Below are 12,361 nucleotides of genomic sequence, written 5' to 3'. Positions count from 1 at the left end.
ATCAAACTGTAATAACTAAATAAAATAGATTAAAAACAGTATGTCACTCATCAATGCACACCTTCCTAACAGAAGTTACATTTTAAAGAGATATTGAAACATGACAAAATGAAATGCAATTGTTGTGGTTCAGAAACCACTTTGACAACTTCTGATATAGAATTAACTGAGTACACGGACACCAGAAAGGCCAGCAAGGAATACAGGGACAATTCTGAAGGCCTAATATCTGTCCTACTTTCTGCAGTGCAAATAATTACCAACATTTTACCTTGCAATTTCACACTTGTTGACATCCAAACCTCTCTTTGGCATGAATCCCATACCCCGCTGTGGCTCCTTACTGGTATACATGTTCAGGAAGTGGATGGATGGTGACTCATCTGTGATTTCAAAGTAGCGAATTGTGGAATCTCCCTACAATGGAAAACAGCAGCACAAGAAATGTGAATGAACTCCACATATGACAGCTGCTTAACTATACAAAAGAGCAGACTGAATAATACTTATCTCAGCAAACTAGCAGAACTTTCTTTTCAAAGCTGAATCAAGTCACAATTTTACCTCTGGAATCTGTGAAAGTTTCCTTTTATGTTTTGACTTATGGTGTATGTATGATGTTCTCTAGAATTTTTCTCTGTGGTCAGGCTCACAACAATTGTTTTAGGATTCTTTACATTTCCTATTAAAACTTTGCCTTCAACATCAGATGAGAAAATAACATCTGCTTATGGAGCACTAAATAGTTCTTTCCTTTCCCTTCCTAAGTCAATATTCATACTCTGTGTATATTAATTATGTCAAGAAAGGGGTCATATAAATTTGTATCAGCTTTTGGAGACTATGTTGAAATTAACTTTGGGCTTGCGGTATTTTTTAAAACAAAGCCTGTGCGAATTTATTTGAAAAAATCTTCAGATTTTTCCTTTGATGCAGTCAGCAATGCTATGAGCTGCTCCCTATAGTTCAGGTTTTAATTCCTTCAAGCCTCCATTTGCTTACTGTGTCAGAATGAGCAATTCACTTAATCAAATGCGCGTGGGTCACCCCTGGAAAGGAAAGATTAGTTATGCAAAATATTACCATAACGATAGATGTCCTCCTCTTCCCTGTTACAGTATTTTTAAAATGAGGTTGTTGCCTTCCAGGATAACCCGATGTCAGCCATAAAAGTGATGTACGCACGCAGCCTCCTCAGAACTGAGTGCTCCAGGAGGAATGCCCAACTAAGAGTATGCAGGTCAAGTGCATCCAAGCAAGAAAAAAGTCAGGGGGAAGGAGGGAGGGATGGAATACTGCAATAGGGAAGAGAAGGACATATATTGTTATGGTAAGATTTTACACAACTAATCTACATCCTCCTACTCCTCTGCTGCAGTATTCTTTACATGAGGGAGACTACTAAAGCTCATGAGGAAAGGGAAGAGGTACGGGCAGAGGAGTATTCCAAGAAGCCATGGCAAATAGCCCTTGCAAACCCTGCCCTAGACTTGGAAATGTCCAATTTGTAATGTTAAGTATGGACTGAAGACCAGGTGGCTGCCACCAGAATGGAGAGTGTCCATTCCTTTGAAGAAGTCACCAGAGGAAGCAACAGCCCTGGCAGAATGTGCCTCAACAGGAGAAGGGAGGCTCTTTCTATGGCACTTGTAGCAGAAGGAAATGGCTTTAGAGATCCAACTGGAAAGAGTGTGTTTAGAGACAGGGAGCCCTAAACCTCTAGGGTGGAATGAGACAAATAACCAGTCTGATTCTCTGATATATTTTGTTTTGTCAAGGTAAAGACTAAGCTGTCTGTGCACATCCAAACTGTGCAAGACACTCTCCACAGAGTTCTATGGCATGGGGAAAAAGATAGATAGATGAATTGATTGGTTGAAGTATAATTAATTTACCACTTTAGGCATAAAGTTAGGGTTGGTGTGGGGAGACGCACCGTCTCTGTGGAACACCAAGAAATAAGTTGAATCCATTAGGACCTGAAGTTCAGAAACCCTTCTGGCTGAGGTTAGTGTAAGCAACAAAATACTTTTCCAGGAGCAAAATTTCAAGGAAGCAGAAGCTACCAGATCAAAAGGAGCAAGGGTCAGCTTCTCTAATATAAAGTTAAGATCCCAGGGGGTGCCACAGATTTCCTGGGGGTCTTGTGTGAAGGACACCTTTTAAGAATTGTTTAGCCTCAAACCTGGAAGCTAAAGAAGGAGATAGAAGCAGACAGGCAGAAATAGCTGACAAGTGCACTTTGACTGAAGAGTAAATTAAGCCAGCATCTAGTAATTCACACAGGTTTGAGGGAACTAGAGGGACTTCCACTGTCAGTGGGTCCTGGTTTTGGGAAAGACAGCAGATTCAAAATCTCTTCCACCTGGATAAGTAAGAATTTCTTGTATTGGGCTTCCTGGCCTCCTGCAGAACCTTGAACACATCCTCTAAAAAATAAGGTCTCTGAAAGGAAGTGAGACCCTATCACCCACAACACCAGCTGAAGGGTATACGAGTGGGGATGGATTAGAGTTCCTTTCTGTTGTGTGAGAAGGTCCACTCTGTGGGGTAACTTGTGGTGATTGCCCTTGGCTAAATGCAGGAGCATGGGGAACCAATGTTGTCTTGGTCAAAAGGGGAGGGGGTCACCATCAAGATTCTTGGTTTGTCCTGCTGAATCTTTAGCAGGACTTTTGTAACGACAGGAAGGGGAAGGAACGCATAAAAACATCCCCTTCCATGAAAAGCTGGGGGCATCCACCTTCCAGACCACAGGATGTGGGTGTCTAGCACAAAATCGTGGATGCTGTCTGTTCATGGGGGAGGCAAAAAGATCTACTTGTAGAGTATGCCATCTGTGGAGAATGTCCAGGAACACTTCCCTGTGAAGCATCCATTCGTGAGATTGTTTTGGACCTGCTCAATGTGTCTGCCACTACATTTTGACTGGAGGGGATATACACAACCTCGAGGGGAGTTTGAAGTTTGACAGTCAATTCCCAGACTTGCACAGCTAGCCTGCAGAGGAGGTAAAACCTCGTCTCTCCCAGTCTGATTACATACCAGAGAACAGTCATGTTGCCTGTGCAAACATTTAGAGGGCCTGGGATGAAGAAGGTTTGAAAGATCTGAACAGCCAGCTGGAGTACTCTCATTTCTTTTATACTGATGTGTTCCCTTCTGTGGGGAACCAAGTCCCTTGTGCTTTTAAGGAGCTGAAAGCTGATCCCTATCCTGTGTCTGAGGCATTTGTAAACATCTCCTGTACCCGTGGGAAACCTGGGTTGGCAGTTAGCTGTTAAATCCACCAGGAAATGTCCCTCTTCAAGCAAGACAGAAGTGGAATTGGGAACTCTAGGGATGTGCATGTTGCATCCACACTGATTTTAGGAACCACTGTACTTTCCTCATGTGCAGTTTTTCCAGGGGAAGCATTGGGATGGTGGATGCCATGAAGCCCAGGGTTCTTAGAAAGGTCCTGGCCATGATGTTAGTCAGTAGCATGAAGTTTTGGAAGAAGGAAATGAGCTCCTGAGCCTTCTGAGTGGGGAGGGGAGACCTTCATAAGGTCCGTTTGTAGACTACATCCCAGAAATATCAGTCCTGGGATGGGGGAAGAGCAGATTTCTGGAAGCTGATTTTGAACCCTGGAGATTGCAGGATGGAGATGGTGTTTAGATTGTGTTCCAATGCTCCTGGACTGTCTGCTTGAAAGAAAAGGTAATTCAGGTATGGGAAAACCTGAATGCCTTGAAGTCTACAGTAAGCAATTACTAGGGCTAGACATTTTGCGAATACCCTTGGGACTCTAGAGAGATCAAAAGGCAAAGCACAGAACTGAAAGTGCCAGAAAGCCACAGAGAATCTTAAGTACTTCCTGTAACTGGGATGAATGGGGATGTATAGGTAAGCATCCTTCATTTCTACGGAAGCCATGTAGTCTTGTGGGACAATCAGGGGGAAAACAGTTTGCAAGGTTAGCATTCTGAATGTTGGTACTTTCAGGAAGGTGCTGAGGTAGGAGAGGTCGAGGATGGGTCTCCATGGGCCCTCTTTCCATGGTAGCAAAACATCCTTGAATAGAACCCTTGTCCCCTTTGACTGGTTGGTACTGGTTGTTTGGTGCTTTGATCCAGCAAGTCTTGTAGCACCTTTGGGAAATGTGGCAGCTGGTCTCTGGGAGGTTGAGGGATGATGCGGAAGGGCAGGAGAGAATTCCATACCATGAAGTAGCCCTTTTTATTATGGAAAGCAGCCAGACATTCTGTGTAATGTTTTCCCATGCTAGAAAGGAAAGGGAGAGGTGTAGGGAAAGGGGGGGGCTGAGATTGGGGTCCAAATAGTCATATGGATCCTGGTCTGTCTAGAAAGGACTGTTTTTGACGTGGGGTTTGCAGAGGAGTCCTAAGGTGTTGAGGTCTCTTGCCAGATTTTGACTTAGCTGGGGGAGGCCATGACTGCCTTCTAACAAACACTGGCTTAGAAGGATAGTTCCTCTGGAATTTTGGTATAAGGGAGATCAAGATGTGTTTTAGTTCCTGCATCTCTTCTCCATTCTCCTGTAAGGTTTTGAACAATTCTGCAGCCACAAGGCCGAACTGTCTAGGGGACATCCATGAGTTTGGATTTAATGTCATCTGGTAGAGACTGCAGTCTCAGCCAAGCAAATCTTCTTAGGATGAAGCCTGTGGCAGCTACCCTAGCTGAAACCTCCACAGCATCGTAGCTACATTTTATGCAGTGTCAGGCCACCTGAGAGGAAGCTCCAAACAGGGATGATGCCAAAGATTTATTCTCAGAGTCTGGCATATCAGAAATAATCTTAGAAGGTTGGGACAGGAGTTCCAAGGTGTACTTAGTCATGTGTATCAGACAGTTTACAGCCCTAATAGCAAGGGTGGCAGAAGTGTATACCTTAATTCCCAACCTCTCCATATGTCTGCTGTCTTTGTCAGAGGGAAGCAGGGTGGAGGAAGGAAGTAGCCTAGAGGCATTATCCAAAGCCAAAGTGATGACAGCGGGGTCAACAGAAGGGCCTTTGAACAAGAACTTGCAGTCCTCAGGCACATTGAATCTGTCTGGTTTCTTAGGTGCTGAGGGCTGGGATTCAGTGGCCTTACTAGAGTATGCAAAAAAAAATCTAAGGCGGCAGGTAGTACTGGAGGGACAGCTGAGGGACTGGGAGTATCTACCTGAAGTAGCTTGTAGTACCTTTTTTGGACATCAGACATCTGACAGCTGTCACATTTAAAATGCTCCCTCATCTTACCCAAGGTCTCAACTAAAAGTAATCTCCTCCATTGGAGAGTCAGTGCCACTGGAGTCCTCCTTCGGGGAAGCTTAATCCAGTGGGGAGGGAAATCTGCGAAGAGTATGCTAAAGACTCACCCTCTGAAGAATCTTCCTCCTCGAAGAAGCCTCTTCCCTGACCCTTTCTGTGGAGAGGTAACTCACTGTCTGGCCAGAAAGTACAGTTGTGTACACTTACAATAAATGTAGATATTCGAGTGTATTCACTGTTGCAGTCATCATATTTGGGAAATCCCTGCCAGGGTAGCCCTCGGTCGGCCTGAATACCAGAGACTTAGTATTTCTGCATCAGTTGCTGTCGCTTCTTGAACCCTTCATAGCGCTCTTTGAGGAGTTTGAGGCACTGATTCTCTGAATAAATGGAAAGGGAAGCTAACCTGCTTCTCAAGGTTTTGGGCACAAAGGCCTGGTAGATCGAACAAGATCTGTGGTCGTGGGTAAGTCCGAGAAAGAAAAGGCACTGCTGATGGTTGCCTTTATGTGGAATCTGACGTCCACAAGAACATTTGCCTTTCCTAGATGACATTAAACCTTTCCACAATAAAAAAAAGGTAGAAAAAAAGTTTCCCCAAGTGGGCACTGATTTGAAATGTTGAGACAATAACCACTTCAGCGAGCAGACTGTATGTATGGGTGAAGCGTCCAGACTGGAGGCAAAGTTCTGAGGAGGGTGTGTACGAATGTCACTTTTATGGCTGATGTCCGACAGCAACCTATGTGTGATGTACCATGCACCCCTAGTAGTAAACGTTTTTTGTATACTGGCCGACGCTGGATCATTGCAGCAGGCAACTCCCTATGTTAAGAATATTGCAACAGAGGAATGGTAGATCATCAATTTGTCTAGTGTGACTACAAGTTAAACAAGCAAACAAATAAGTATTACAGAATATAGGTGTACGGCTGCTGATGCTTAAAACCTAGACTGTCAGTGCCCTCCCAAATATTCACCAAACAACTGCTACTTTGGAGAGGTTTCTTTTATTGCTTCATTTTATTTTTCATTTGGTTATTCCACTTTTACTTGTTTCCTTAGTTAAGGCATTGTAATGTCTACTCTACACAATCTGGCTATGGCATGCTTTCCCCAGCAAATTGGTGTGTGTTAACTACTGACTATACTGAGCAGCTAATGTAGTTTTGATACCTACTGAATGATGCTACAAAATTCATCTAATTCCCGAAAATTATGTAAAACATATAGCTGTGCTCTTTTCAAAGCACACCTTTATGTATTTAATAACCATACGTTCACTTGAAATTTGCCCCTTTCCTTTTCTAGAGCATACAAACAATGAAAGCCGATGCATAAATAGCCATGTGGTTTAAAGACTTTTTAGCCAAAAGATTCTTTATCATACAGACTGGCTTTTCTTCCTCAACAGCTGCTATTACCCCACAGTGTACCACATGGGTCCATCCTTTATCTCATTCTCTTTGCCCTTTTTGTAAATACCAAGCACAGATGATAGGGTCTTCTACACATCTGGCCCTTCTACTATAAAGCAACAACTAGAACAAAACTTTACCTCTCTAAAAAGTGGCCAGACTTGCACAACCTACCCTAAATTTGAAAAACTAATACTATGCTCATTGGCACACCACAAAAGCTCTCCAAACATTTCTCTACCTGGCAATATGCCTCATTCAAAATTCCACACTAGAATCAATTCCACACTTCAGATACCTAAACATCTGGTTAAACCCTGTACTTAAATTTCAACACAACATTCTGGTCACAAAATTCAGAGTTAAACTTCTCTCTGGTACAGAGCTGCGGTCAGGGCTGCAAATAGGAAAGGAATCCTAATTCCCCTACTCCCATCTCAAGTTATGGTATCCCTCTCACCTCAACCACCTCACAAAAAAAGAAAAATCCTTCTGACAAACTACTGCTAAGAATGTACAGTTGTGTACACTTACCATAAATGTAGATGTTTGAGTGCATTCACTGTTGCAGTCATCACTTGTGGGTTATCCCTGCTGGGTAGCCTTTGGCCGGCCCAAATACCAGAGTAAAGATATTCCATCCTGCGTCGGCTGCAGGCCGCCAGGGACTGAAGTCAGGTGGTATAAAACAGGGTAGCCGATGCCATTACATCAGTTTTTCTTGCCCCAACCTATAGGAGCCCTGCCCAGAAGGCCTGACAAAGACCAACCTGGGGGATGGCCATATGTATGGATAGGTGTGAAGGAAATGGAGAGAAATAGAGGGGGGAGGCGGGAGGGAAACCAGGACTGCAACAGTGAATACACTTGAACATCTACATTTATGGTAACTGTACACAACTGTACTATGTTCTTCATATTTCACTGTTGCAGTCATCACTTGTGGGAAGATTCCCAAAGCTGAAGGTAGGGTGGATGGTAGAAGGGTAAGGACAAGAGGAAGAGGAAGCCCCACTCCAAGTAGGACTTAGCATGCCCTGCATGACTGCAGAGTCAAAGCCAGCCTGGGTGTTGGAAAAGAGAGGCAAATGGTAGTGTTTGGTGAAGGTGTGGACGGAAATCCAAGTGGCAACTTCTAGGATGTCCTTGGTAGCGACTCCCCTGAAGAAAGCAGTGGAAGTAGATGCTGCCCTAGTGGAATGGCTTCGGACAGGCTTGGGAAGAATTTTTCCATGGAAGAGGTAGCAGAAATGGATACAGTTGGATATCCATTTAGAAATAGTCTTTTTGGAGATAGGTTTCCCCTCTGCCCCTGGGGCGAAGCTGACCAGGAGCTGGTCAATTTTTCTGAGAGGCTTGGTTCTATCCAGATAGTACCCAAGTTGTCTGTGTACATCCAGTGAATGAAGGATTCGTTCCTCCCTGTTTTGATGGTTAAGAAAGAAGGTGGAAAGATGTATAGCCTGATTCAGAGTTACTTCAGACACCACCTTAGGCATGAAAGAGGGGTTAGTTCTAAGAGACACCCTGTCTGCATGAAAGATAATGAAGGGCTCAATGGCCATAAGCGCCTTCAGTTCAGAAACCCTCTTAGTTGAGGTTATGGCCAGCAGGAAGGCGGTCTTCCAAGAGAAGTGCTTTAGTTCTGCTGAGGCAGCCGTCTCAAAGGGAGGTAGGGTCAATTTTTCCAAGACATAGTTCAGGTCCCAGGCAAGTGTAGGAGGCCTCCTAAGTGGCCTGATTTGAGATACCCTTCTAAGGAATTGTTTTCGCAGGGGGTGGGAGAACAAAGGCTGCTCGGTAAGGGAATGGGCAGAGATAGCTGAGGCATGGATCTTGATGGAAGAGTGAGATAATCCTTTTTGTACTAGCTCTGCGAGGTAGTCTAGAATCAGAAAGAGAGGGGCAACGGAGCTGCTCTTGTACCTTTAGTTTGGCACCAGGCATTGAATCTTTTCCATTTTGCTGAGTATGATTTCCTGGTGCTGGGCCTCCTGGCCTCCTTAATTATATCCAGGACCTGCTTCCCCACAGTGGGTTATCCACCTTTGGGGTATGTCATGGAGATAAGATTGAGAGTTTGCAGGTTGGGATGCAGTACTGTCCCTTTTTCTTTGGTTAGAAGTTCTTCTTTGAGAGGCAGGTTCCTGGGCGGCTTTTTGGTTAGGCTGAGGTAGCAAGGGGTACCAATGTTGCCTGGGCCAATTGGGAGCTATTAGTATTGCTCTTGGCCCTTCCTCTCTGATCTTTAGGAGCACCCTTGGGATCACTGGTGAGGGGGTAAGGTGTAAACAAACAGGTTGCCCCAATGGAAGGAGAGAGCACCCAGCTTCCAGGCTTTTGGGTGGAACTCCCTGGTGCAGAACTGGTCTGTCTGTTATGTACGGATGTGAAGAGGTCTACTTCTTGGGTCCTCCAAGTTTGGGTGATTGAGAGGAAGGTCTCCCTCTGAAGTTGCCATTCATGGGGGTCCAGGAGGTGGTCTGCTAGGGTATTGTGTTCCCCTGGGATCAGGTGAAGGGCTACTATCATCGAGGCAGTCTGCCAGAGAAGCATGGCTAGATGACAAAGCGTGTAGGAGCGAGTCCCCCCCCCCCGCTTGTTGATGTACCACATGATTGCGGTATTGTTTGTTTTGATGAGGAGCACTTCTGGATTCAGGTGGCTCTTGAAGGCTGTAATAGCCCTGTGTACTGCCATCATTTCCTTTAGGTCTAGGTCCCAAGCGCGTTGGGTGCACATGTCTCATAAGTGTGCCCCCCAGGCTTTGTCTGAGGCATCCGTGGTGATGGTCTGGCCGTGGGCAAGAGTTAGAGAAGGTAGGCCCTTGTTCAGGGTGCAGGCTTCTGTCCAACATAGTAGTTCCTGTCTTAAGCAGGGAATCAGGGATAGTTGTAGCTCCAGAGACAGTGTGCTGGCACCACAGGTTTTTGTGGTACCATTGCAGTTTTCTCATGTGTAGTCTGGCCAAAGGCACCAATAGGATGCAGGATGCCATGTACCCCAGAGCTTGAAGGATCTTCCTTGCTGTGAGGTGTGTTCTGTGAGCCAACTGGGAGACATTTTGGGGCAGAAAGCTTTGTTTTTCTGGAGAGTGGAAGGCTCTTTGGATGGAAGTGTCCAGGAGATCTCCCAAGAAGGTGATTTGTTTGGTGGATTGAAAATGGGATTTTTCCTTGTTGATGGTGAATTCCAGAGAGGTAAAGAGGGTTTGGAGAAAGTTTAGGTCTTGCAGGAGTTTTTCCCTGCTGTCTGCCTATATGAGGCAGTCGTCCAGATGGGTTAAATATGGATGTTTTTCTGCTTACAGAAGGAAATGACAGGGGCCAGGCATTTTGTGAAAACCCTGGGAGCAGTAGATAAGCCAAAGGGCAGAGCAAAGAACTGAAAGTGTTGTGAGGCTGCCCTGAAGCGAAGGAACCTTCTGCAGGACTCCCTTATAGGGATATGGAGGTAGGTGTCCTTTAGGTCCAGGGTGACTAGTCAGACATTTGGGGTCAGCATGGGCAAGAGCTTTTGGAGTGTAAGCATTTTGAATTTTGGCACTATCAGTGAAAATTTTAGTGTGGATAGGTGCAGAATAGGGTGCCAAATGCCCTCTTTCCCAGGTGCCAGGAACAATCTTAAATACAACCCTTAAATGGCTTGTTCCTGGGGTACAGGCTCCACTGCTCCTTGAGCGCACAGTTTCTGAATTTGTCTTATGGCTTCTGCCCGCTGATTTGTAGGAATGTCTGTGTACCCTGATAAGACTAGATTTTGTTTGAAGGTGAATTTATATCCTTGCTAAATGATTTGTAGGCCCCCATTGGTCCTTTGCGATGGATGGCCAGTTGTCTTTGTAAAAGGGTTAGCCTTCCACCTAACCTTTAGGGAGGAGGGATGAGGAATCATTGTGAATCCTTTGGGTAAGGAGTGGACTCAGAACTCCCTGCCCTGGGGTTTGTAGAGATCCACTGTCTGGGCCTCTGCTGTCCTTGTGGTTGCTGCCTGGGGGGTCTGTCCCTGCACTCTTTCCTTTTCACAGGCCTAGATTGGACAGGAAAGGACCAATGTTTGGTGGGAAGGTTCCTGCTGAATCTGGGAGGTTGTACCTGGAGGAAATATTTTACTGTCTGCATTGATTTGGCTTTATCCTCCATTTTTTTGATCACCTCCTCGGCTTAAGTTCAAAACAAGTGGCCCTTATCTAGGGGTGAGTCTAGGAGTTTTGATTTGACATGATGAGGGAGAGGTTGCTCTTTCAGCCATGCATGTCTCCTAATAACTTAGCCCACCACTGCAGTCCTGCTAGAGGCTTCTAGGGCATCATATCCACAGAGGAGGGAATGCTTAGCCAGTTGTGAGCTGGAGTGTAAGAGTTCCCCTAGCTCTCTGGAAGCTGAACTGTCTGGTAAGGAGGAAACTTTTTGCTTTAAGGTATGTTGCTGATATTTTAAAATATGGAACTAGCAGTTTAGAGCTCTAATAGCTAAGGTAGCAGAGGTGTATACTTTTTTAACCCATCTGTCCAGAGCTCTGCTATCCTTGTCAAATGGAATAGGGTTTTTTGGAGGAACTGTCCTTAGCTCCTTTGGGTTCCTGGGTGATTACCTCCGGGTCTGCTGCAAGACTTTTAAATAAGTATTTGTGTGTGTCTGGTACCCTGCAGTACCTGTCAGGCTTTCTAGGTGCGGGAGGCAGTGCATCAGGTGTGAGGCCAGACTCCATAAAAACATCCTCTACCATATCCAATATGGGAGAGATGGCTAAGGGTTTATGCTGGGGAAGGTCCAGAAACTCTCTTAGCCTCTTCTTAGACTGGGGATAATCCTGAGCTTCCCAATGGAAATGTTCCCTAAAGGTGTGTAAGGTCTCTCCAAAAGATAGGTCCTCAGGGGGGGATGCAGACGGGATGGATTCCTCTGCATCAGAATCCTCAAGGGTGGTAAGGGGCTGTTGTTCATTCAGAGTCCACTTCTGATAGAATCTCTGGGGGAATGTCCCTTTTTGTTTTAGTTGGGGTAGTCTCTGGGGGAATGTCCCTTTTTGTTTTAGTTGGGGTAGTCAGATTACCTCTGATAAGAGTGATAAGATCCTCAGCCATCTTGAGAAGCTGTTGTGACTGAGCAGGTTTGGTTTGAGGAAGATGGTGGCTAGGAATCTTTTTCCTGGGAGTGGTTCTGCTTTTAGGCCTCAGTGTTTCAATGGGCCTGGGTGCGGATGTAGCCAGCAGTGTGGTCGTTGGTCTTGGTCTTGCATCAGATATCTGAAAGGCCTCCTCAGAAAATGGTACCTGCAGAGCAGCTCCGGACCCAACTGCGGGGCTGACAACCGAAAACTCGGCAGATGTAGTCTGATCCGACGGTGTACCAGAGTCCGAATGGGTCTCAGTAGATGCCTGCGGAGGTATAGCAGTGGGTATCAGGGGGCTGCGTAGGCGCCTCACTGAATTCCGTTGTGCTGCTGGCTGACTTCAGGGCAGAGTCATCTGAAGGCCTAACTTTATGTGGTCTGTCCTTTTCTTTATCCTTTCTCTTTTTTGGGGATATCCACAGTATGCTGACCGACGGACGCAATTCCTTACTGCGAAGAACTGTCTTTGAAATGCCTAGCTGCAAATTCTGCTCTATGGTGAATGGTCCTAGCATTAAAGAGCGCAGAACCAACAAGTGGGAATGTCATGGTCTGGGCCTAAACA

The 12,361-nt window shown here is 45.5% G+C and overlaps 1 protein-coding gene across 2 annotated transcripts in view; it reads right to left on the bottom strand.

Annotated features, from left to right (window-relative positions):
• The window catches only part of CORO1B (coronin 1B), a 626,540-nt gene that overhangs the window by 113,116 nt on the left and 501,063 nt on the right, over nucleotides 1-12,361 (bottom strand). For both annotated transcript variants that reach the window (XM_044084070.1, XM_044084068.1), the window contains exon 8: nucleotides 272-417. In XM_044084070.1, coding sequence (XP_043940005.1) covers nucleotides 272-417 — 146 coding nt within the window. The remainder of the gene's footprint in view (nucleotides 1-271; nucleotides 418-12,361) is intronic.

This window comes from Protopterus annectens, chromosome 9.part0 (assembly GCF_019279795.1).
Source record: "Protopterus annectens isolate FY-2018-M chromosome 9.part0, PAN1.0, whole genome shotgun sequence".
NCBI classification, from domain to species: domain Eukaryota; kingdom Metazoa; phylum Chordata; order Ceratodontiformes; family Protopteridae; genus Protopterus; species Protopterus annectens.
This window is presented reverse-complemented; position numbering and strand designations above follow the sequence as displayed.